We start from the raw sequence: 26,552 nt of genomic DNA, 5'->3' as shown, positions 1-26,552 counted from the left end.
TTAAGAAAAGGAAGTTGTTGTGGGTTCCTGAAAGGGATAACTCAAAGTATGTCTACTTTATTTATCCAAGACTCCTAACTGTCAATTTACTCTTACTTTATTCACAACTCTAACAAAGCTTGGCTCTTTTATTTTCGAGGTCACACAATTAGAGGAAGCGAACTTAGAATTAAAGGGGTAGTAGTTATGGATGAACAAAATAAAAGCACTTTATATGGAACCACAAAAGACCCTGAATAGCCAAAGCAATCATGAAAAAGAAGAACAAAGTTGGAGGTATTAAGCTGCCTGATTTCAAACTATACTATAAAGCTATAGCAATCAAAACAGTATGGTACTGGTACAAAAACAGACAGATCAATAGAACAGAATAGAGAGCCCAGAAATAAACCCCCACTTATACGGTCAATAAATCTATAACAAAGGAGGCAAGAATATACAATGAGGAAAAGACAGCTGCTTCAATTAATGGTGATGGGAAAACTGGACAGATATGTGCAACAACAACAACAAAAAGAAAATAGACCATTTTCTTACACTATATACAAAAATAAGCTCAACATGGATGAAAGACTTCAATGTTAAGACCTAAAACTATAAAACTCCTAGAAGAAAACACATGCAGTAAACTCTTTGACTAAGGCCTTAGCAATATTTTTTTGGATTTTGGATATGTCCCCCCAAACAAGAGCAACAAAAGCAGGGAAAAAAAGGGGGTAGGGAGACTACATTAAGCTAAAAAGCTTTTGCACAGCAAAGGAAACCATTAACAAAATGATAAGGAAACCTACCAAATTGAAGATATTTATAAATTATATATCTGATGAGGGGTTAATATCCAAAATATATAAAGAACTCATATAACTCAATGTCAAAAAAACTAAACAATCCAATTTAAAAATGTGCAAAGACTTGAATAGACATTTCTCTAAAGAAGACATACAGATGGTTAATAGACAAATGAAAAGATGCTCAACAAATGATCACTACTGATCAGGGAAAGGCAAATCAAAACGACATTGAGATATCACATCACACCTGTCAGAATGGCTATTATCAAGACAACAAGTAACAAGTGTTGACGAAGATGTGCAGAAAAAGGTACCCTTGTGCACTACTGGAAGGACTATGTATTGGTGCAGCCACTAAAAAAACAGTATGGAGGTTCCTCAAAAAATTAAAAACAGAACTACCATATGAACCAGCAATTCCTCTTCTCGGCATTTACTTGAAGAGATAAAAACATTAATTCAAAAAGATTATACACACACACACACACTGGGGTGCCAAAAAAATGTATACAAGTGGACACTTTAGTCAATATTGCTCAAGCAGTAGTTTGCCGTAATCAGAAGTGTCCAGACATTGATGGTAACCACCTCTTGTAATTGCAGAAGTCAAACATGACTTGTATTCGTCTTTTGTTATTGGTATATATTGAGTATTACAATTTTAATAGTTTTCCTTTCTTAAAATGTGTATATATATATATTTGGCAACACACACATACACACACACTCACACTGTTCATTTATGTTCATTGCAGTTCTTGGTTATTTACAATAGCCAAGATATAGAAGTGACCTAGGTATCCAGTGACAGATAAGTGGATAAAGAAGATGTGATATATATGTGTGTACACACACACACACACACACACACACACACACACACACACATGGAATATTACTCAGCCATAAAAAGAATGAAATTTCACCATTTGTGACAACATGAATGGACCTAGAGGGTATTATGCTAAGTGAACTAAGTCAGACAGAGAAAGAAAAGTACCATATGATCTCACTTATACGTGGAATTTGAAGGTCAAAACAAATAAGCAAGTGAAACAAAACAGAAACAGACTCATAGATGCAGAGAACAAACTGATGGTTGCCAGAGAGGAAGGGGGGTGAGGGAATGGACAAAAACGCTGAAGGGGATTAAGAGGTTCAAATTTCCAGTTATAAAATAAGTCACAGGATGTAATGCATAGCATAGAGAATATAGTCAATAATATTATAATAACTTTGTAATAAATTGTCGTGGTGATCACGTCATATGGGAGATTTTATATATATATATACACACACACACACACACACATATATGTATATTTACATACATACATATATATATATATAATCATGCCAAAAAAGTATACACATTTTAAGAATGGAAAAAACTGTATTAAAATTTTAATACTCAATATATAGTCATGTTTAACTCCTGCAATTACAAGTGGTGTTCAATGTGTTTACCATAGTGTCCAGACACTTCTGATTACGGCAAACTACTGCTTAAGCAACATTCACCAAAGTGTCCACTTGTATACATTGTTTTGGCACCCCGAGTATATATATATATCACTATGCTATAGATATAAATATATCAGTATGCTATAGATTTCAAACTAATATAATATTGTATCAACTATAATTTTTAAAAAGAACAAAAACAAAATAATAGTAAAATAGCATTATACTCATTAGCTAAGAAAAACTAAGAAAAAACTATTACAAGATTGATCGGGACTGTTCAGCAAAGTCGCACAAAAACTCTATTAAAACTGATGTACCAGATGATGGTTCAGTTTCTAACTTAAATAGCAAGTGCTACTTAGGAAAGAAAAGATATATATGATTGATTTTATTTCTATTTTTTAAAAAGAGTAAAATATTTTATGCTTAAAAATCATAAAGCTCAAAAAATCTTGAAAACCTATCAACTGTGTCCCCAATAAAACACTATTAGTTTTTCCACCTCACCTCCCCAATCATAGTTATTAAAATAAATGTAATGAAAATCCCATCTCTAATGGTTTATAGTTTCCCTACATCCAACTCAATGTTTCTTTGTATTAGGTTTCTTTCTCTCAACACTCAGCTGAACTTCATATACTTCAAATATAATAACCTTGGGCATTTAGATAGTAACAGCCAGCAAGATAAGAACTCTGCAAACTTTCATTGTTCATGTTCTTTACCAGAAAATTGGTTAGGTAAGGCTTCTGGTCCAGATGGTGGAACAGGCAAATGCTGTGCTCCACTCCTCTCACAAACCTATCAAAATTACAACTAAACTACAGAACGACCATCACTGAGAATCACCTGATCTCTAGCTAAACAGAAGTCCTGTAACTAAGAATATACAGAAGAAGCCACGTGGAGACTGGTAGGAAGGGTGGAGATACTAAACAGGCTGGTCCCACTCCCATGTGTGGCAGCTGAAAATCAGTGGGAATATCTTAGCTGCAGGGGTCACCACCAAGAGAGGTCCCAGTGCCACAGCAGGCTCCCCTGCCCAAGGTTTCAGTGCCTAGAAGAGAAGTCCCCATGACTTCTGGCTGTGAAAACCAGCAGAGATTGCAGCTGAGTGAACTGGAAGGCAACTAGAGTCCCAGCTCCTCTTAAACGGTCCGTGCACAAACTTACTGATGGAATCACTCGCTCTGAGCTCCAGAGCGGGGGCAGCACCTCAAAAGGCACCAGGGAAGAAACTGAATTGTCTGGGTTCAGGGAGAGGGTTGGGGAGAGAGAGCAGCTTCCTCCTAGACAGAAGTGCTTGCTGGCAGAAGCCACTGTTCCTTTGGAAAGCCCTCCTCTTGCCATATCTGACTCTCCATCAACCTAGCTAACATGGTTCCTGTGCTCTATTGATTCCCTAATTCCCACCCCACACAACTTGTGGGCCCTCCTAAGCCACTTCCAGTGGCTTTTACATACAAACGGCCTCTGTTGGTTCATGCTTGGACTATCTTAAAATCCCTCAAAGGTGGACAAATCCCAAACAAGCAGCATCTAACCTCAGTATGCCCCGTGGTACCTCTTGCTGAGCAGTCCCAAGCACAGCACTAGTGGCAGCCACCCTTGGTTCACAGCTTAGCCTCTCCCAGGTACCTCTAAGTCCAGTACAAGTGGACATCATCTGCAGATCACCTAGTAGTTCACACCAAGTGGCCCTGGGCAGGCCACTGGCACTGATGACCTTGGTCTGCAAAAGAGCCCCTTCCAAGAGGCCCCAAAACCAACATACTCTGTGGCCAGCTTTAGATCACACCAGAGTACCACCTAACCACCTCTATAAATGACACATCTCAAGGGCAGACTTGGCAGGCATCAGAGACCTGCTAAAGCAAATCCTGCTTTGTAGGGACATTTCCTGTACAACACCTCCTCCAGTGTAGTCATGGCCACTCCTCACAACCAATCAGCCTGAAGGTCAATCCCTCCCACTGATGTGCAAATGGCAACAAAGGCTGAACAAGGAGAGTAGGGCACACACAACCCACACCACAGACACACTTGGAGCACCCAGCGCAGGTGACTAGACTGTACCACTGGGCCCCACAGCATACCTACTACATAAGGCCACTCTACTAAGACCAGGAGATATAGCAGCTCTACCTAACATATAGAAACAAACACAGGGAGGCAGCCAAAATGGGCAGACAAAGAAATATCTACCAAATGAAAGAACAACAAAGCTCCAGAAAAAGAAACAAAATGGAGACAAGCAATTTACCAGATGCAGAGTTCAAAACACTGGTTATAAGGATGCTCAATGATCTCAAGAACTTCAACAAAGAGATAGGAAACATAAAAATGGAGATAGAAACATAAAAAAGAACCAGTAAGAAATAATACAATAACTGAAATGAAGAATAAATTAGAGGGAATCAACAGTACATTAGGTAAAACAAAGGATCAAATTAGCAATTTGGAAGACAAAGTCGCAGAAAACACCCAATCAGAATAGTAAAAAGAAAAAAGAAGACATACAAATGAAGAGAGTTTAAGAGGCTTCTGGGGCAACACCAAGCAAGCATACCAACATTCGCATTATACGGGTACCAGAAGGACAAGAGAGAGAGCAAGGAATTGGAAACTATTTGAAGAAATAATGACAGAAAACTTCCCTAACTCAGTAAAGGAAATAGACATACAAACCCAGAAAGTGCAGAGATTCCCAAACAAGATGAACCCAAAGAGGCCCACACCAAGACACATCACAATTAAAATGTCAAAAGTTAAAGACAAAGAAAGAATCTTAAAAGCAGCAAGAAAAAAGCAGTTACCTACAAGAGAGCTCCCAGAACACTGTCATCTGATTTCTCAACAGAAACTTTGCAGGCAAGAGGGACTGACACAAAATATTCAAAGTGATGAAAAATAAGGATCTACAACCAAGATTACTCTACCCAGGAAAGCTGTCATTTAGAATCGAAGGACAAATAGCTTCCAGACAAGAAAAAACTAAAGGAGTTCATCATCACCAAACCAGCACTATAAAGAATCTTAGAGGACCTCTTTAAGATGAGGAAAAACAAAAGATCAAAAATATGAAAAATAAAGTATCAGTACCTACATATGTATCAACAATTACTTTTAATGTAAATGAATTAAATACTCCAATCGAAAGACATAGGGTGACTGAATGGATAAGAAAACAAGTCCCTTACATATGCTGCCTACAAAAGACTCACTTCAGACACAAACAGACTGAAAGTAAAGAGATGGAAAATAAAGAGATATTTCATGAAAATGGAAAAACAAAATCTGGAGTAGCAATACTTATACCAGACAAAATAGATTTTTAAACTAAGGCTATAACAAAAGACAAAGAAGGACCTAGTAATCCCATTTCTGGGTATTTATATCTGAAGAAACCCAAAATGCTACATCATGAGGACATGTGCATCCTTATGTTCACTGCAGCATTATCTGCAAAGATATGAAGACAACCTGGGTATCCATTAATAGATGAATGGGTAAAAAAGAGGCGGTACATATACACAACGGAATATTACTCAGCCATAAAAAAGAATGAAATCTTGACATCTGCAACAACATGGATGGACCTAGAGGGTATTATGCTGAGTGGACTAAACCAGTCAGAAAGACAAATGTCATATGATTTCACTTATATGTAGAATCTAAAAACCAAATAAATTAACAACAAAAAAAAAACCCCAGAAACAAACTCATAGATACAGAGAACATTTTGATGGTTGCCAGATGAGAGGGGTTTTGTGGGAATGAATGAAAAAGTTGAAGGGATTAAGAAGTACAAATTGGTCATGGGGATGTAAAATAGAGCACAAGGAATATAGTCATTAATATTGTAATAACTATGTATGGTGTCAGATGAGTACTAGATTTATTGAGGTGATCTCTTTGTAAGTTATATAAATGTGTAATCACTGTGATGTACATCTGAAACTAATATGCCATTGTATGTAAACTGTAATTTAAAAAAATTATTTAATAAATCACATTAAAACACAGCAAGAAATCATGCAAAACAGAATTTTAGAAAGGAATCTAACACTGGTGGAATAGGAATTCATCCATTGACCTTCACAGATACAGGGTACATATCCATTTCTCTCTTTAAAATAATTTATGAAACGAATATTTTTTAATTTGATAGTTAAAATCTGTAGCTAATTTCACTTAGCCATTATTGAAGATAGGAGGACTTTTAATGTCCATCCTTAATGCTGACATCTTACCTTAATGCTTACTGCCTGTCTTAGTCATGTAGGGGAAAAGCAGAGAATTCTCAATTGAATGACAGGGAACACGCAGTTCAAAATTCAGCCATTATTGCAATAAGTGAAAAAAATGTCTCCAGCATCAGTAATTGCCTTAAAAACAAACCCTAAGGCCTATGAATTCATAGTGAGTGCCAAAAAAAGAAAAAGAACGAACAAAAGAACTGGTTAGGTAATGATTCTTTGTCAGTGAACTCGTTCAGTTGATAATTCAGAGCCAGCACTGGTATGCCTACCATATAAAATATTCATTTAAAGATGCTTTGGGTAAGTTAGCAAATCCTTATTTAATATATGCATTGCAAATAGTTAAACTTGATCTTCTCAACTTTCTTTCTGTATATCAAAAAGTATATATCCTGAACGTCATCAAAATGTCAGTGTGCGGTGAGCCTCTGGAAATTTCCCCTGGAATTTACAACAAATTGAACAACTATAACCCCACAAAGGGCTCCCTGCAGAGCAGACAGACAACACGAAGAGGCTCACTACTGAATTCACCTAAAGGTGGGCAAATTGTGCGAGCAGGGGAGGAGGGAAGGGAGAACTGTGGAGATGGGGCCATGCAGACGCAGGACGCAGACCTAGCTCAGTGTACCGAGCTCGCTGCATCCTGGAACTACCGCAGCTGTGGAAGAGGGAAGAACTTGGAGTGCTAGGGCTCCATTTATGGCCCACAGGGCTGAGGGGAAAGAATATAACACGGCTGAACCCAAAGCTCACGACAGAGACCTCGGAGCAAAGACAGAGGGAAGAAGGCTAAAAATGGTGGTTTAAGCCCTCACTGCCACAGAAAACAGAAGCCTCAGGCACTGAGCCTAGCTGCCCCCTCCCTACCCTTCCAGAGCTCACCCTGCCTCCACCTGCCCAGTGCTAGAAGCGGAACAGTAGCAGTGTCACATCAAAAGAACAGAATATTTGCAGTTCCGAGAACTGTGGACTGCAAACACAGATTCACAGCCCAACTAGTTCCCACAAAGGGGAGGGAGCTGTGGAAGCAGGACTGGCTGTGGTGGTGGTCGTGTCCATTGCTCTGGGCCACCTCTCACAACCCACCCTTGTCCCCACCTATCTGGGCAGATCCCTGCAGGAGTAAACAGAACTGCTGAAACACATGGGCTCTGAATCTGGTGCAGGAAGAGCTTTGGAACTTCAAAAGCTCTCCGCATCCCCACATGGACGCGGTGCCCTATGACCCTGGTGAACTGTTCACAGAGAAGAAGCCTGCCTTCCAGAGAATACCTCCATTGTGTGAGAAGCTGGAATAATGCAGAAAAAACATAACACTACAGTGTGAGAGAGAAAAAAAAGGCTGCAGTCGGAGAGAAAATAAAACATTCTACCAAAAAGTACTGGAAAACAAAAAATAGGCCTCTTCCTATCAACCTGTTGCAGAACCCACTCCTGTAGATGTCTAGAAAGAGAAATAATAAATCATTAATTGCCATGAATAACTAAGGCAACAACACAGCTCAGAAAGAAAGTGAAAAGTCTCCAGAAAATGAACTTAAAGATATGAAAATACGTGACTTAAATGACAGAGAATTCAAGATCGCAGTTCTGAAAAAACTCAACGAGATGCAAGAAAACACAGAAAGGCAGTTTAATGAACTCAGAAACACAATCAAAGAACAACACGAGCATTTTACGAAAGAGATTGAAATTTTAGAAAAGAACCAAATAGAATTTCTGCGGATTAAGAACTCAGTAGAAGAAATGAAGAATGAAACAGCCAGCGTAGGTGGTAGAGTTGACCAGATGGAGGAAAGAATCAGTGACATTGAAGATAGAAACCTGGAAATGACACGGATGGAAGAAGAAAGAGACATGAGACTTAAAAGAAATGAAAGAACTCTACAAGAACTTTCTGACTCAATCAGAAAGAGCAATGTAAGAATAATGGGCAAACCACAAGGAGAAGAAAGAGAGAAGGGAACAGAGAGTATATTCAAACAAATAGTGGATGAGAACTTCCCAAACTTGTGGAAAGAACTGGATCCTCAAATACAAGAAGCAAATAGAATGCTTAATTACCTCAACCCCAACAGGCCTTCTCCAAGGCACATTATATTGAAGCTGTCAAAAATCAATGACAAAGAAAGAATCTTCATGGCAGCCAGGGAAAAGAAGACGGTAACCTACAAAGGAAAGCCCATTAGATTATCATCAGATTTTTCAGTAGAAACTCTACAAGCTAGGAGAGAGTGGAACCAAATATTCAAACTATTGAAAGAGAGAAATTATGAGCCAAGAATAATATACCCAGCAAAGATATCCTTTAGATATGAAGGAGGAATAAAGACCTTTCCAGACATACAGAAGCTGAGGGAATTTTCTAATACACGACCTGCACTACAAGAAACACTAAAGGAGGCTATTCGACCATCATCAACAGGGACAATTTGTGGCAACCAAAACATAAAAAGGGGGAGAGTAAATGCCAGAACTGGAATATGGGCATGGAGAAAGTAAGCATGCTGAAGAAAATGGAATACTCTAAATATCAAACTTTCTTTTACATAAACTTAAGGGTAACCACTCAAAAAAAATCCAGAACTGAAGTAATAAAAGAAGAAACAGAGGGAAACATCATAGAATACCACCACACAGAAATAATAGACAACAACAAAAAGGCAAAGAAACAATGGAGACACAGCCTTACCAGAAAACTAAAGATAGAATGACAGGAAATCCTCACATATCAATATTCACCCTAAATGTAAATGGACTGAACTCACCAATAAAAAGGCACAGAGTAGCAGATTGGATCAAAAAACTAAACCCAACCATATGCTGTCTCCAAGAGACACATCTCAGCTATAAGGACAAGAATAGACTCAAAGTGAAAGGGTGGAAACTGACACTCCAAGCAAATGGTACCCAGAGAAAATCAGGTGTAGCCATAATGATATCAGATGAAACAGACTTCAGGGTGAAAAAGATAACAAGAGACAAAGATGGACATTTCATAATGGTAAAGGGGACTATACAACAAGAAGACATAACAGTCATCAATATTCATGCCCCCAATCAGGGAGCACCGAAATATACTAACAGAACTAAAGGGAGAAATTGACCAAAACACAATTATACTATGGGATCTAAATACATCGACAGCTATGGATAGATCATCCAAACAGAAAATAAGTAACGAAATACAAGCCCTAAATAACACAGTAGATGAAATGGACATAACTGACATTTATAGAGCACTTCATCCTAAAATATCAGACTATACATTTTTTTCTAGTGTACATGGAACATTCTCAAGGATAGACAATATACTGGGACATAAAACTAGCCTCAGCAAATTTAAGAAGACTGAAATCATACCAAGCATATTCTCTGATCACAAGGCTTTGAAATTGGATATGAACTGCAAAAAGAAAGCACAAAAACCCACAAATACCTAGAGATTAAACAACATACTTTTAAAGAACGAACGGGTCAAAAAAGAAATTAGAGGAGAGATCAAAAGATACATAGAAACAAATGAGAATGAAAATACATCCTACCAAAATTTTTGGGATGCAGCGGAAGCAGTTTAAGAGGGAAATTTATATCATTACAGGCCTATCTCAAGAAACAAGAAAAATCCCAAATAAATAACCTCATGTTACACCTTGAAGAACTAGAAAAAGAACAAATGAAACCCAAGGTCAGCAGAAGAAAGGAAATAATAAACATCAGAGCAGAACTAAATGAAATAGAGAACAAAAATACAATAGAAAAACTTACTGTGACAAAGAGCTGTTCTTTGAAAAGATTAACAAAATTGACAAACCCTTGGCTAGACTCACTAAGATAAAAAAACAGAAGACATTAATAAACAAAATCAGAAATGAAAAATGGGAAGTTATAACGGATACCACACAAATACAAAGGATCATCCAAGAATACTATGAAGGACTATATGCCACCAAATTCAATAACCTAGAAGAAATGAACAAGTTCTTAAAAACATATAGCCTTCCTATGCTAAACCATAAAGAACTGGAAAATCTAAACAGACTGATCACTAGTAACAAAATTGAATCAGTTATCCAAAACCTTCCCAAAAGCAAAAGTCCGGGATCAGATAGCTTCACTAGTGGATTCTACCAAACCTTCAAATAGGATCTAATACCAATCCTGCTCAAACTCTTCCAAAAAATTGAAGAAGAGACAGTACTCCCTAACTCATTTTATGAGGCCAAAACCTGGTAAGGACAACGCAAAAAAAGAAAACTACAGGCCAGTATCTCTAATGAATACAGATGCAAAAATCCTAAACAAAATTCTAGCAAATTGAATGCAATAATGCATTAAAAAGATTATTCATCACGATCAAGTGGGGTTCATCCCAGGGGTACAAGGATGGTTCAACATACGCAAATCCGTCAATGTTACACATCACATAAACAAAATAAAGGACAAAAATCATATGATTATATCAATTGATGTAGAAAAAGCATTTGACAAGATACAACATACATTTATGATTAAAACACTTAATAAAATAGGTATAGAAGGAAAATACCTTAACATAATAAAGGCCATATATGACAAGCCCTCAGCTAATCTCATAATTAATAGTGAAAAACTGAAGCCCTTTGCTCTATGTTCAGGAACATGACAGGGCTGTCCCCTATCACCTCTGCTTTTCAACATAGTGTTGGAAGTCCTCGACAGTGCAATCAGGCAAGAGAAAGAATAAAAGGCATCCAAATTGGGAATGAAGAAGTTAAATTGTCACTCTTTGCAGATGACATGATGCTATATACAGAAAACCCTGAGACTCCAACAAAAAGCTATTAGAAACAATCAACGAATATAGTAAAGTTGCTGGCTACAAAATCAATGTACAAAAGTCCATTGCATTCCTATACACTAACAATGAAATCTCAGAAAAAGAAATAAAAAAAACCAATTCCTTTCACAATTGCAGCAAAAAGAATAAAATACCTGGGAATTAACTTAACCAAGGATGTGAAAGACCTATATGCTGAAAACTGTAAGACATTTTTAAAAGAAACTGAAGAAGACACAAAGAAATGGAAAGACATTCCGTGCTCATAGATTGGAAAAATCAACATAGTTAAGATGGCCATATTACCCAAAGCATTATACAGATTTAATACAATCCCCATCAAAATTCCAATGGCATTTTTTAAAGAAATAGAACAAAAAATCATCAGACTTGTTTGGAACCACAAAAGACCCCCGAATAGCCAAAGCAATCTTAAGAAAAAAGAACAATGCTGGAGGTATCACACTCCCTGACTTTAGCTTGTACTACAGGACTACAATAATCAAAACAGCATGGTATTGACAGAAAAACAGACACATAGACCAATGGAATAGAATTGAGAACCCAGAAATAAAACCACATAAATATGGACAGATAATTTTTGACAAAGAAGCCAAAAACATACAATGGAGAAAAGACAGCCTCTTCACTAGTGGATTATGGTGCTGGCAGAATTGGAAAGCCACATGCAAAAGAATGAAACTGGACTGCTGTCTGTCACCATGTACCAAAATTAATTCAAAATGGATCAAAGACTTAAGCATAAGACCTGAAACAATAAACTGCATAGAAGAAAACACAGGTACTAAACTTATGGACCTTGGGTTCAAGGAGCATTTTATGAATTTGACTCCAAAGGCAAGGGAAGTAAAAGCTAAAATAAATGAATAGGACTATATCAAAAGCTTCTGCACAGCAAAAGAAACCATCGAGAAAACAAAGAGGCAACCAACTGAATGGGAGAAGATTTTTGCAAACAGTGCCTCCGATAAGGGGCTAATATCCAAAATATACAAGGAACTCATGCAACTCAACAAGAAAACAAACAACCCAATTGAAAAATGGACAGAGGACCTGAAGAGACATTTCTCCAAAGAGGACATACAAATGGCAAATAGACACATGAAAAAATGCTCAACATCACTAATCATTAGAGAAATGCAAATAAAAACCACAATGAGTTATCACCTCACCCCAGTTAGAATGGCTATCATCAACAAGACAAATAGTAACAAGTGTTGGAGACGCTGTGGAGAAAAAGGAACCCTCATATACTGTTGGTGGTAATGCAGACTGGTGCAGCCGCTATGGAAGGCAGTGTGGAGGTTCCTCAAAAAATTACGAATAGAATTACCATATGACCCAGCAATCCCTCTCCTGGGTATCTACCCAAAAAATCTGAAAACGGTTATCCATAAACACATGCGTGCTCCAACGTTCATTGCAGCTTTATTTATGGTGGCCAAGACATGGAAACAACCAAAATGTCCTTCAATCAATGAATGGATAAAGAAGTTGTGGTATACATACACAATGGAATACTATTCGGCAGTAAGAGAAGATGAAATAGGACCATTTGTGACAACATGGATGGATCCTGAGATTATAATGCTAAGCGAAATAAGTCAGACAGAAAAAGCAGAGAACCACATGATTTCACTGATATGTGGTATATAAATCAAGAACAACAAAAGAACAAGACAAACAAATGAAGAAACAAAAACTCATAGACACAGACAATAGTTTAGCGATTACCAGAGGGTAATGGGGCTGGGGGATGGGAGATGAGGGTAAAGGAGATCAAATATATGGTGATGGAAGGAGAACTGACTCCGGGTGGTGAACACACAATGGGATTTATAGATGATGTAATACAGAATTGTACACCTGAAATCTATGTAACTTTACTAACTATAGTCAACCCAATAAACTTTTAAAAAAGCATATATCTTGTAAAAGAAATTAAAATACATTATTTAAAAATATAACTTACCTCATCACTTTCAGGCTGTGAAAACACAATCGGCTGGCCTGTATCTGAAGCTTCCCTTATATTAAGATGTAAGGGAATGTCTCCTAAAAGAGCCCACCAGATAACCATTAGCACTACAAACATTTATATCAGCATTTGGAATTTCACTATTTGAACTTCAGAAAGAAATAAAATCTAAACTAAATTGATTCAAATCAACTTGAGTTATGACTATTATAGAATTGTTAAATCTCTGAGAAAGGAATTTCAAATGAAAATTAGGGGCACAATATGCCACACAGTGATTGCATGTATATACATATGGAAGCTATGTGGCAGCCAATCAAGGAATAAGGCCTCTCATTTATATTTTGTTGGAGATCTTCCAGCAAGAAATAGCTTGCATTTGTAAATTATTTTTACCTCCAGTACCTAATATAGACACATCCTACCACATAATGAGAGGAAATTAAAGAGGAAAAGAGGGAGGCAAAGTAGTCAACAAAAAGTACAATAAAATAATCTTCCTGATGTCGGCAGATGAGTAAGCAAAGAGAACTGTTAAAAAGTAGGCCAGACTTGTTATCTCAACTAGCTGCCTCTTTATCAGATCGAATTATTGTTCTTTTATTGTGTATTAATCTATATAGCATTATATATAACTTGTCAGCTCGATGAGATTTCAGAAGTATCTAATAAGAACCTCTAATATACTCACTTCAGCTCTGGGAGGATATGTCTTTCCTGACGACATATTACTATTAGGTAAAAGAACTTAGGTAGAAATGCTCTGATTCATCATCCAATCGACTCTCTCCACCACACCATTACAAATGAAGCCTTTCAAAAGGCTGAGATTTAAAATGCAGTAAATGGAATCTTAAGTAGAAGAGTTGACTTCTTATGGTCCTCAGCATTCTTAGAACAACTCCAAATCCATGCAAAGGTTATTGAAATGTGTGTTTGTGTGTGTGTTATATAAATAAGTCATTCAGCATGATGCCAGGCAATGTAAATAATGCAGACGACGTATATATATCACAAAATTAAAAACCTACTACAATTTGTATTATGAAGTGCATGAACAGATATTTCATGCTCCTCTTGTCAGCAAATTTTGAAATCTTAACCAAATTTTTAAGTCTTACCTAAATGTTCAATAGCCAAGTGACAAAATACATGAATATTTCAGTAACGATTTAAAGATTAGCTTTTCAGTGAATTTGATATCTATATTCTACTGATCAACTTAAGACTGCAGGAAGCTGTCACAGGGGCAGGCAGGAGAATACATGTTATAAAAAATACTTAGGAAACCTTAAAGTTTTTTCTTTTGATTTATGAACTGCCATCATAGTAAAGAATCCTAAATGCTTTCATTTCTACGGCAGTAATGAAAGAAGAAAAAAAAAAAGAAAAAGTAAAACCTTCTCCTTTATATCGCCACCTATCGGCATCATTTCTGCCCTCCAGAGACTCACAATCCTACCTACAGGCACAGAAGAGAGACCAAGAAAGGAAAACCTTGTTAGAAAACAGGTGGCACAGTGAGAGTGGTAATGGGGTATCAGTTTTATACTGAGAAGGATAAAAATAAAGGTGTGGAAAGTGGGTAAGGTGCAGCGTGGCCTTGAAAAGTATCTTTGAGGGGTAGGTGTGAAGGAGGCAGGGCGTATTTCAGGGATGTAAGTTAAAGGGGTTTCTGTGAGATGATCAGAGACCGTAACTACCATGCAAAAACCATCCTTGTAGATAAAAATGGATAAAGTTCTGAAAAGCCATTTTACCAAGTAGTCATTTAAAGCACAGCCCAATGGATGAAATAAATTAAAGAGGCAGCCAGAATAATAAAAGACAAATAAGGGTTCCTGAGGGCTTCAACCAGTCACAGGTCACAGCTGTGAGAGCCCTTTCCCTTATTTCAGTTCCTCATTTTCAATTCCAACTTCTCTGTTATTGGAGCCCCTGCTCCAGTTCACGAGATACCGTCTGGGCCCCCAGGGCTGCATTCAAAGCAGGAGATGTGCCCTGAGTTGGAGCTCTAAATGATTTTTCCCAAAAGCACTGTTAGATACAGCAGTCTAACACTATTCAGTTTTTGTGATCAGTAATCAACATTGCTGATAAATTTTTAGGGTAATTATACATTTGTGAGATGTTGGTTAAAAAGTAATTCCCATATGTGAGATTGTTTTTCGAGGAGATATGTTTCAAATTCTAAATAACTGACTTACAAAATCCTACCGCCCATTTATAAATTAGGGAATTATAACGTAGTCAGCATAATTCAATAATACCATTATAATTACACATTTACTTTGTTATATAAGTGAATGTCAATCTGTTATGTTATTATGCAGATTTAGGAAATTGAACTTTCTAGGTTAGTTAAATAAAACAACAGTTGCAGAATATAATTAGTGACAGTAATTATAGCAATGTATGAAATATATCATTAGTATTCACCTGGCATTATGGTAGTTGCTATAGTACAAATGCATAATAATAATACATTTAACATCAACTTTTAGAAATGTAATTATAATAGGGAATGTTTTGAAATTCCTTGATTTGTAAGGGATCGTAATTGTAAACTACCTAAAACTAATAATTCATGCTATGGCTCCCTTATTCAGCATCTAACATCTGCCTTCTCCAGAACAGAAACTCAGTCATGAGTAGAATATCAAAATGTGTTTCCTAAAAAGTTCGTTGTGGGCTTTTTAAAAATCATGTTTTATCCAAAATCTGTGTTTTGCTCACTTAACACATGATTTTACTTCTTCTCATAACACATAATTCTTCAATTCAGCAATATGAACAGTATATACAATGTAAATTTCAGGTGCCATACTTTATAGACATGGCAGACACATATAAAAAGATTACAGAAAACAAAAAATATTGTCTTTCTAGAGCAGAAGGACTGATAAGTTCAGAACTGATCAGGATGGCATTTCATGATACACACTGAGAATTGACACAAAGGTTGCTACAACATACGGAACAGGTATTTTCATAAATACTGTTTATACTGAGAGATGTGTTTCCAACTTACAAACTGATGACCATTATTTAACATATGGGCTTCAAATTGCAGTACTTAGACTACAAAACTCTCTTCTCGAAAGAAAGGTTAGCACATAGAACTGCACTATACTAGTAACTTAATTTAAAACACAAAGCCAAAAGCAATTCATCATTTTCTGAGACACTCTTCGTCACCATGCCTTATCTCCACTTTTCCTGCTGCCATTTCCTCTGCAAGAGTATTCTGTGGTCTTACCTAGGACATCAAGATCAAGGGTCCGTGCGAGTCTCCTTGCACCGTCAGCACCAAAAATATGAGTTTTGTGTTTACATTTTGGACACTGGAAAACACTCATATTTTGGACAAGGCCCAGAACCTAGAATAACAAAAACACTGAAATCAAAACAAAATTCAACCATATCTCAATCCAGAGTCCAACAAGTTTTTAATTGTGTGCCTACTAGGTTTTAGTGACCCAGTGATGAGGAAGCTATGGGCTGTCCTTAAGGAACTCACAAGCTAGTGGGAGAGCAGGACACATGTAATTAACTTTAAATAATGTGACAAAATGCTAAAGATATATAAATGACAGGGATCACAAAATTCTGTCCGGGAAGAATAAGAGGAATCTCTGAGTTGCCCATAGAAAACTGTTTCTTTGGGTTGAGGGTGGGAAGAGGGGTTGAGGCCTACAGCAGGAATTCTAGGCAGAAGGAAAAGCACAAGACAAGGAAGTGAAATATAATTTGTGTGGCCTACCTGGGCTGCAACCTAGCGGCGGGCTACGGCAAAAGCTGGTTTAGTAAGGACAGCAGGGTCACATGGTTAGGTGCTAAATGTCATCCACGAGACTTTCTTCTTGGGACAATAGAAAACCACAAAAGGTTTTTAAAGTTGAGAAAATAGTATGGAAGAGGTAATGTTATTCAATCAGATCTGCTTCAGAAATTTAGTTCTGATGGCAATATGGAAAAAATAAGCAGGAGAAACAGGAAAATCAGTAAGAGGCTAACTGTGGACAAAGCCTTATAGTGAATAACAGCTAACATATACTGAGTGCTTATTATATGCCAGGCACTAGGATAAATACTTTAAATGCACTCCTCACAAGAACTTCATAAGATGGGTACTTTATCATCCCCATTCTATAGGTGAGAAAACTGACATATGTGTAACTAGCAGAAGACTGAAACTCAGCTCTTTTCAGAATGTTATCGTTTGAAATAAAAATTTAAAGCCTAACAGAAAGTATCCATCTCTTTCTGAGTTTTCCCTGCTTCTGGCATAAAATAAGATACTTCATAAACATTTGTTGAATAAATAGACAGGCTCTGCAAATATAATCTTTATTCATGTTCCTTTTAATCCTATTTCTTATTGATGGGAAGCAGTGGTTCTCTTCTAGAATCAAAATGGGGAACACAACTATCAGAGGCTTACAGATAACAATGTCTGTATCATCCTATCAATTTCACCTATAAGATTATCATTATAAGAGATAATCTCTACTAAGACATTTGCATTTTAAATGAAGAACAGCACTGACAGTCTACAATAAAACATATAGACAAGATGGTGATCAAACTTGTTATTCTTTATGAAAAGAGAAATAGAAAAGATTAAAGTTTTCCACGACACATATAAATGAAGACAAATAGAGAGGGATAAAATATGTAGGTGAGCATTTTCCAAGCATCTAATGTAAGCCCTTTCGCTGATGCAAAGTATCACAAAAAAACAAATCACACTGTGTTTTGGTAAATCAGTATCATCTCCAGAAGCTAAAAGAAAACACAGCTTAACATCACACAGCTTATTTGTTTATTCTCTATAATATACTCATTGCTTGGACAGTTTCACTGCCATTTATGTTAAATGTGACATATCCCCTGACTGTAGGGCTTTCAACTTAAACAAAAAAATACCACTCAAAAAATGGGAAAAGGAAAAACACCTAAATAATGTGAACATGTAGGTGAGGGTGCATTCCAACCCAGAAAGAATGGGAAGAACATTCCTTCTCTGGAATGTCTTGGACTCCCCAAGACACAGAGGCATGAAGCCATGGTGTACACACTTTGCAGTAGGCATGAATAACTTCTTATTAGCCAACTGTTCCCTAAGGTCTATAGAACTGTCTAAGACATGTTCTCTGTAGAGACTACACAAATGTCACAAACATAAAACTATAACCAAATTCAATATTTAATAAGCTCCTATTATATGCCAGTAACTGGGCTAAACAGAGGCAGCAGCATACACTGGTGAGAAAAACAGACTTGATCCTTCTCCCCTTGGAGCTCTCCAGCTAAATGGGGAAACAGATTGAACAAATAATAGTGTAACAATCTACTTTAAAAACTGGAACAGCTTCCCTGGAAGCAAAGCAACAAAGTGTTATGAAAGTATAGGAAAGAGAAGACTATCTACCCTGGGAGTCACAGAGGACTTCCTTGAGGAAATATTTGACCTAAAAATTAAAGAATAAGCAGGTAGAAACAAGGAGAAGGTAAGAAAACAGTCAAAAGAGACATAGAGACCCTGTCTCCTTCCAGGAATTGAGAGGCCGATATGGTTGAGGTCCGGTGTGAGTGGAGCGAGATGAGGCTTGAAAGGCAGGGCTTGTAGGCCATGTTAGGGGTCGGGGTTAAATGAGTGCAAAGGGGAAGCCACGAGGGGGTTTAGCAAGAGACCACTGTGCCTGTAGTTGTCGCAGACTCATTTCTCAGGACTGTAGGTTTTTAAAAACAACATGGGATGAAAAAACTGACCTAAATAAGAGGACTTGTCTTTGTCTGTTTATTTTCTCAGCCAAACACAAATCTAGGGCTGTTTTCTCTGAAATCAGTCATTTCACAGGTGATAGTTTTCAGTGCTGTCTAAAATATTCTAGTTTGCCTCCTGGGCACAAGGTTAGGTTTTTTTATTCTCTTCAATTAAGTGAGGACATGAACTTGTTTGGACAATGAAATGTGAGCAGAAGTGACATGTGTCACAACGAGGCAGAAGCTAATTCCCCATTATCTTTCCTTCTGTCCCTGACCAGCCAGCTTCCAAAAGTGGCTGCTTCATCAGTCTGGGTGCCAGAGTAAGAACAGTGCCAAGGAGTGTTGAAGCCAAACAATAACAGACATATAACTTGAGACTAATAAACTGGGGTTGTTTTAAGCCACTGAAATTTGAGGATTGTTAGCACAGATAACTCAGCCCAGCTTGGTTGATAGCAAGGATGTAGGAAGAAACTACTAACATTTCGATTTCTATTTTATGATTTCCTTTTTAATTTCAATTTTGTGTATGTTATATAATGAAAATAACATATTAATGCAGTACTATATGTATATGATATACAGACAGTAGATATAATTTATTAATAAATAAGTATATGCTCAAACATCACTTACTGGTAAGGATGTATAATCAAAAAATTTGTGGAGATAATCCTCTATATGCTTGCAATTCAGAGGTTTTGACAATTAAGCTTGGCTCTATTATTGATAATATGTAACTTCTGGTTTACAGATAAATGCACTAATACTGCTTCCTAGATTATCTTGAAAAAATTAATTCCATTAACTCTTGAATTCTCTCATCTTCAGATTTCCCACATGTATACCAATTTGCTTAAATAAAAAGTTGTAATGGAACAGAACAGAGTCCAGGACAGACTCATACATGAAAGTCACTAATTTACAATGGAGATGACATAGCACAGCTTGATAATTGGATATCCATATGGAAAATAAGGACTCTTAAACCCCCAATCTCACACCATACACAGAAACTAATTCCAGATGGACTACAGAGTTAAACGTGAAAGGTGAAATAATAACACTTTTAGAAGAAAACAGGAGAATATACTTATAACCTTGGAGACAGACAAATACTTTTCTGGCAGGACACGATGAAGCACTAAACAAATGAAAATTTTTTTGTTAAGTGGGATTACATTAAAATGAATAACTTAATCAGAAGACATAATGAAGATAGTGAAAAAACAAGATATAGAACAGGACATGGTATCTATACTACACATACATGCCTAAGGACTTTTATCTGGAATGTATAAAGAGATCCTACAAATCAATAAGAAAAAAATCAAATAACACAATAGAGAAATGAGCAAGAGACTTAACACTCTATAAAAGAGAATATCCAAAGACCAACAAACTTGAGAAAAAGTGTTACTTTATCATCAGAGATATGCAAATTAGAGCCACAATGGGAGTCCATATACCAGGTGCCAAAAAATGTATACACATGACTTGCATTCATCTTTTGTTATTGGTATATATTGAGTATTACAATTTTAATAGTTTTTTCCTTTTCTAAAATATGTAGCCATTTTTTTTTTGGCACCCTCTGTATTTATGCTTAAGACCTAATTAGAATAAATGAATGTTATGACAACAACAAACAAACCAACAAATAAAAACTACCAAATGTTGGTGAGGACATGGAACAACTACACTCAGTTTCATTTTGGAAAACTCTTTGATAGTTATCCACCTAAACTTAGATATGTTTCTACTCTGGCACAGTAATTCCACAGTAATTCTGTTATATATTAACAGAAATGTGAACATAATATTCACCAAAAGACATTTACAAATGTGTTCATAGGAGTACTAATTACTCCAAAATGGGAAACTACCCAAATGTCCATTAACAGTAAAATAGACAAATAAATTGTGGTATATTTATACAGTGAAATGCTGTTACACAGCAATGAGAATGAAAGAACTATAGTTACCATCAACAGTATTAGTGAATCTCTCAAATATAATTGTAAGCAAAATAAGCCATACAAAAGTATATACTTATTATCCCATTTATATGAAGTTCACAAACAAGCAAAACTAATCTATAATTTGGGTTCTACTTTGGAGTAGCGCCTGGGAAGTGGCACAAGCAGGAGCTCCTGGAGAACTGCTAATGTTCTATTTCTTGAATACTAACAATGGGTGTGTTCACTTTGTAAAAATTCATTGAAATATACACTTACAATTTGTCCCCTTTTGTATATATCATACTTCAATAAAATGTTTGCTTTTTTAAAAAGGTGGTCATGTGAAGAATGACCCAAAAAGCAATAAGCACAAATAACGAAAATCATGGTTTACTTGGCATCTTGTGAACCTGCACACAAAAACAACCATTTGTTTTAAATAGGGAACATTCTATAAAAACAGAGAAGTAGCAGTAAAATTAAGATGAGGTCCCTGGGAGGAACAATCCCCTATTCTTTCTATCTGACACTCCAAGGAAAGATCTGAAATAAAAGTCTAACCCCAGAGAAACTCTGCCATAGTGGAGTTCTAGACTTGCAATGTCTAGTAAGGTAGCCACTCATCACACATGGCTCCTGAGCACCTGAAATGCAGCTCGTCAGAATGCAGATGGGCTGTAAGTATAAAATACATACTGGATGTCAAAGACTTAACACACATAAAAGAATGTAAAAATCTCAATACTTTTTTTTACGTTTACAGGTTATTTTTTGAGCTTTTTCAGCTTTTTCATTGAAGTGTGTTATGAATACACACAAAAAAAGTACACAAATCATAACTATAACTGAATGGACTTATAAAATAAACCCATGTTACCATGATGCTATTAAGAAATAAAACATTGCTAGTACCCTAGAAGTCTCCTCGTATACTCTCCAAAACACATTCCCCAGAGGGCAAACTAGCTAACCTGATTTCTAACACCATGAATTAATCTTGTCTGGTTTTGAACTTGATATGAATGTAATCATGCAATGTGTTCTTCTGTGTCTGTGTGATTCATCTAGCTAAACCATGTATATGTAGTTTTTTTTCAGTGAGTCCTAAGATGCTATGATGCCTCTTTCACAATTTTTCATTTCCTGTTGGATCATTTTTGTTGTCTCCAGATTTGGGCCATTATAAATAACGCTTCTATGAATGTTTTCATACATGTCTCTCTCTCTCTCTCTCTCTCTTTTTTTTTTTTGCTGGGTATTAGGTAGGCTACACATTTTTAACTTCAGTAAAAAATGCCAAAGTTTTCCAATGAAGCTCTACCAATTTCCAAAGAAGTTCCCACCAGCAATGTACGCGAATTCCAGTTATGCCACAGCTTCACCAACATTTGATATCATCAGTCTTCTTTCATTTTATCAACTATGGTGATTGTGTTGTCATACCCACCCATTATTGTGCTGGCCTATTCAATTGTCAGTTTATTTATACTGGGAACTACAATGACTCCTGGTTAAAGTTCACCAAAAGTAAAGTGGCATGAGATTTGGGAGGTGGAAGTGAAGCCTTAAATATTATACTCTAAAGGTTCCCTTTGGTTACAGGTGGCGAAAGAAAGATGCAGAGTTGAAGGTCCATCCCAGTTTGTCTTCATTCTTCTTGACTGTGCCCAGCTTTCCTTTGCACTGTGGTTTTAATTTGCACTGACATGATTATTAATGAAGTTGAAGACATTTTTACATGTTTATTGGTCATTTGTATAATCTCATTTGTAAAGTGTCTATTTAGGTCTCTTGCTTATTTTTTTCTATTTATTATGTGGGTTTTTTCTTATTGAATTTTAAGAATTCCTGGTATTTTAAATACAATTCCCCTGTTGGTTGATTCTCAGATTTTATATTGATATCATGTTGAAATTATAGTATTTTTAATATCCTGAGTTAAGTATATTATTAAAATTAACCTCATCTTTATATTTTGATTGGGCATTGCTGCTGTAGGTAATTTACCTCTGACTATAGAACTTATTTGGCAGTTCTTCTACCTAATGTTGTTTTAAGGTCCTAACAATACACAAAAACATTTATCAGGATCCTTCTGTTCAGAAGCTCATACAACCATCAAACACATACACATACTTAATTTAAAAAGAAAAAATATTACTTATTAATTAAGGTATGCAGACTATGTGGCATACAACTTTTTTAAAACATGGGGTTAGTTGGGAGAAAATTAAAAAGAGTCTTGAGCATTGAAAAGATTAGAAAACACTGCCCTATTTCATGTAAGAGTAGTCCTCTGTAATCAATGAGTTTTAAACAGGTGCAGTGAATATGAGAAAAAATATTAAAATATCCATCTTACAATTTTGTTCATAAAAATTCTTCTCTTATTCATGTCCTCATGACAACCACCACCCGACCCCCAAAAAGCCTTATATCATGTGAATACTTTACACATTGTTAAGCTGTTTGTGTTTATTGTAGAGCTATTTTGTGTATGCTTTGATAGCAGAAACATTAGAAAACAGATGCTTTGTCAGCTTAATTTACATAATGCCATCGAGTTGCAGCTATAAGCATGCTCAATCATTTTCTAATGTCTCATCAAAATATCAGATTCTTATTTTTTTACCTCGGCTAGTTTTATTAAAAGAAAGTAAATGCTACAAGCCTGCCTAACATCAGCCACCACAAACCTTCTATCTGTTATTCTCACGTTATTCGAATCCATCATTGGCTCAGAAGGATACTTCTTTTATTAACTTTTTAAAAATTGACTCTCAAAATAAAATTGATTCTCTTGAAATATCAACATTACTCTGAAATATTGGCTTTTTGTATCTAAATGTACTGAATTAAGCAGGCTCAAAAGGCTCCAATTTTAATTTCTTCTTGGCATTTTAAACTCAGATTCAGGTAAGTAATAAGCAAGATTTTCAGGCTACTATATAATGCAATTTCTCAAGGTTACAATCAGGTTAAACTTTTGTTGGTTGGAACCTGTCACAAGGATTAAAAGCTACGATTTAAGAAAAAATGAAGAGGAAAAACTCACTGTTAAATCAAGAATGAATAATAACAACTGAAATAGATTAAATTCATAAGTGCTTTTCAGTTCTCCATTAGCCTTAAACCAGTTATTGGTATATTCCTTGAAACATGGATACAGATTTTATAATTTTAAAAAATGAGCTCGGTGTTCTTGTCTTCTCTTTCAGAAGAAGTAGTGTGGCATGGAAAGAACAACGCATGGGGAGGCCTGCATTCACACTCCTCTCAGGAACCAACTAACTCTGGGTCCATGAGGTATAACTAAACTTCTCTATGCCTGGACTTCTAAAATAAGGGTTTATAATGATCTCTACAGTCTATCACTAGAACAGTAACATTCAGAACCGCCCTATACAGTACCATGTGCTAACTAAGGTCTATTCTAAGTACTGTATGTACAATCTCATTTAACTGCCACAGTGACTGGTGAGATGGGTCAAAAAACACTGAGGCTGGGGCCGGCCCGGTGGCTCAGGCGGTTAGAGCTCCATTCTCCTAACTCCGAAGGCTGCCGGTTCGATTCCCACATGGGCTAGTGGGCTCTCAACCACAAGGTTGCCAGTTTGATTCCTCGAGACCCGCAAGGGATGGTGGGCTCTGCCCCCTGCAACTAAGATTGAACACAGCACCTTGAGCTGAGCTGCTGTTGAGCTCCCGGATGGCTCAGTTGGTTGGAGCCGTCCTCTCAACCACAAGGTTGCTGGTTCGACTCCTGCAATGGATGGTGGGCTGCGCCCCCTGCAACTAGAAAATGGCAACTGGACCTGGAGCTGAGCTGCGCCCTCCACAACTGAGACTGAAAGGACAACAACTTGACTTGGGAAAAAAAAAAGGCCTGGAAGTACACACTGTTCCCCAATAAAGTCCTGTTCCCCTCCCCCCCCCAAAAAAACAAAATCTTTAAAAAAACAAAACAAAACACTGAGGCTAAATTATTTGTTAAAGTCACAAAGTTAGTAAATAACACTAACAGAGCAAAAATTCAAACCTGCTGGGTTACTGGTTTGTATGTGGAAGTCACTAAATAAGATGACAAGTAAATGACCGAGAGGATTTTGTTCATGGAACCAGGTGGCCTGGAACAATAGATGGGTCAACACAGTTTAGTGGGGTGATTTAACACAGTAATTAGGAGCACAGTTATAAGGGAAGACCTGATTTGCACCATCTTTACCCCTCACCGAGCCTACAGGAGCCCTTCTCCTGGCCATGGATGTCCCTTTCCCCATAACACCCTCAGTTATACCTCTCTCGACTGTCAACAGAATCTATGGTCTCTTAACTCTGCCCCATTTTTCAATCCATCAGTATCCTGTCTTCACTTGCCCAACTAGACAATCAGAACCCCAAAGAGAATAAAAATTTAAAGGAGACTCCTCCTATTCCCTGGAATCTCAACATTACTAAACCTCAAATTTGGATAATCCACAGAAATAGCAATTAAGAACGCGGGCTCTAGACAGCAGACTGCTTATGATAGGATCCGAGGGGCCCACTAAACAGATGGATAGCCTTATGCAAGTTATTTAATCTCTCTGTACTACAGTTTCCTCATCTGGAAAATGGGGAAAATAATGTTATTTATCTCACAGGGTTGCTGTGAGGGTTAGATCAGTTTAATTCGTGTAAATCGCATAGAATAGCGTTCTAATTTAAAGCATATCTGGACTTCTGAGAGACCCTGGAGATAGACACAGATGAGCATACATCTCCAGTCTCTGCGATTTAACTATGGCTGACATGAAGAATGCTGCCTACCCAATCTTCTACAGGTTATCACTGAAGAAAAGGCAGGTTTGAAAAATGGAAAGATAACTCAATTATGAAGAAAGTCACATATGATATGTCATGTGCAAATTAGTTAATATATGTTCCCAGAAAGAATTCAGACAGCATTCTGTAAGGACTTCAAAGCCAGTAATGAAAGATTTTCTTTAAATACATCAAAAGTATTGGACTTCCCTGAGTCGAGTGAGACCGCCTGATGACCACAGAGGGAAAACTATGCCCAAGGATGAACGGAGAGAATAAATGTGCCACTTGCCTCTATTTTCACATAAGATTACCTATTTCTAAATTGTTTTTTAAGGCAGGTAGGCTTGAAGGACTAAGTACAATAGGATTTGGGGAGTCCAACAGACAAACTAGATGCTGAGAAAGCTCCAAGACAGATATCATGAACACATGAGTTTTAAAGGCATTCAAGGGTGAAGGTGTGGAGCTCCTGGTTCAAACAGATAACTTACTGCCATAAATGGTTACTCTGCCAGAAAAATAATAAACCACAATCTGATCCTCATCGCTAAGAACAACTTGTACGATCTTTGGTAATAAAAATGGAAAGAAAACATTGATAAGAAAAATCAATTCGGGTTCTAAGATCACCTAATTTTTCTTAGAAGACAATATAATCATTAGCCCTTACAA

General features: G+C 36.8%; 1 protein-coding gene across 2 annotated transcripts in view; it reads right to left on the bottom strand.

The window, feature by feature from the left end:
* Positions 1–26,552, bottom strand: part of NUBPL (NUBP iron-sulfur cluster assembly factor, mitochondrial) — a 202,909-nt gene that overhangs the window by 4,954 nt on the left and 171,403 nt on the right. For both annotated transcript variants that reach the window (XM_033109478.1, XM_033109479.1), the window contains exons 9-10: positions 16,601–16,721; positions 13,336–13,418 (exon numbers count right to left, since the gene is read on the bottom strand). In XM_033109478.1, the coding sequence (XP_032965369.1) occupies positions 13,336–13,418; positions 16,601–16,721 (204 nt within the window). The remainder of the gene's footprint in view (positions 1–13,335; positions 13,419–16,600; positions 16,722–26,552) is intronic.

Source organism: Rhinolophus ferrumequinum, chromosome 6 (assembly GCF_004115265.2).
Source record: "Rhinolophus ferrumequinum isolate MPI-CBG mRhiFer1 chromosome 6, mRhiFer1_v1.p, whole genome shotgun sequence".
Classification (NCBI taxonomy): Eukaryota; Metazoa; Chordata; class Mammalia; order Chiroptera; family Rhinolophidae; genus Rhinolophus; species Rhinolophus ferrumequinum.
The sequence above is the reverse complement of the archived record's forward strand: the minus strand, read 5'-3'. Positions and strand labels throughout refer to the sequence as shown.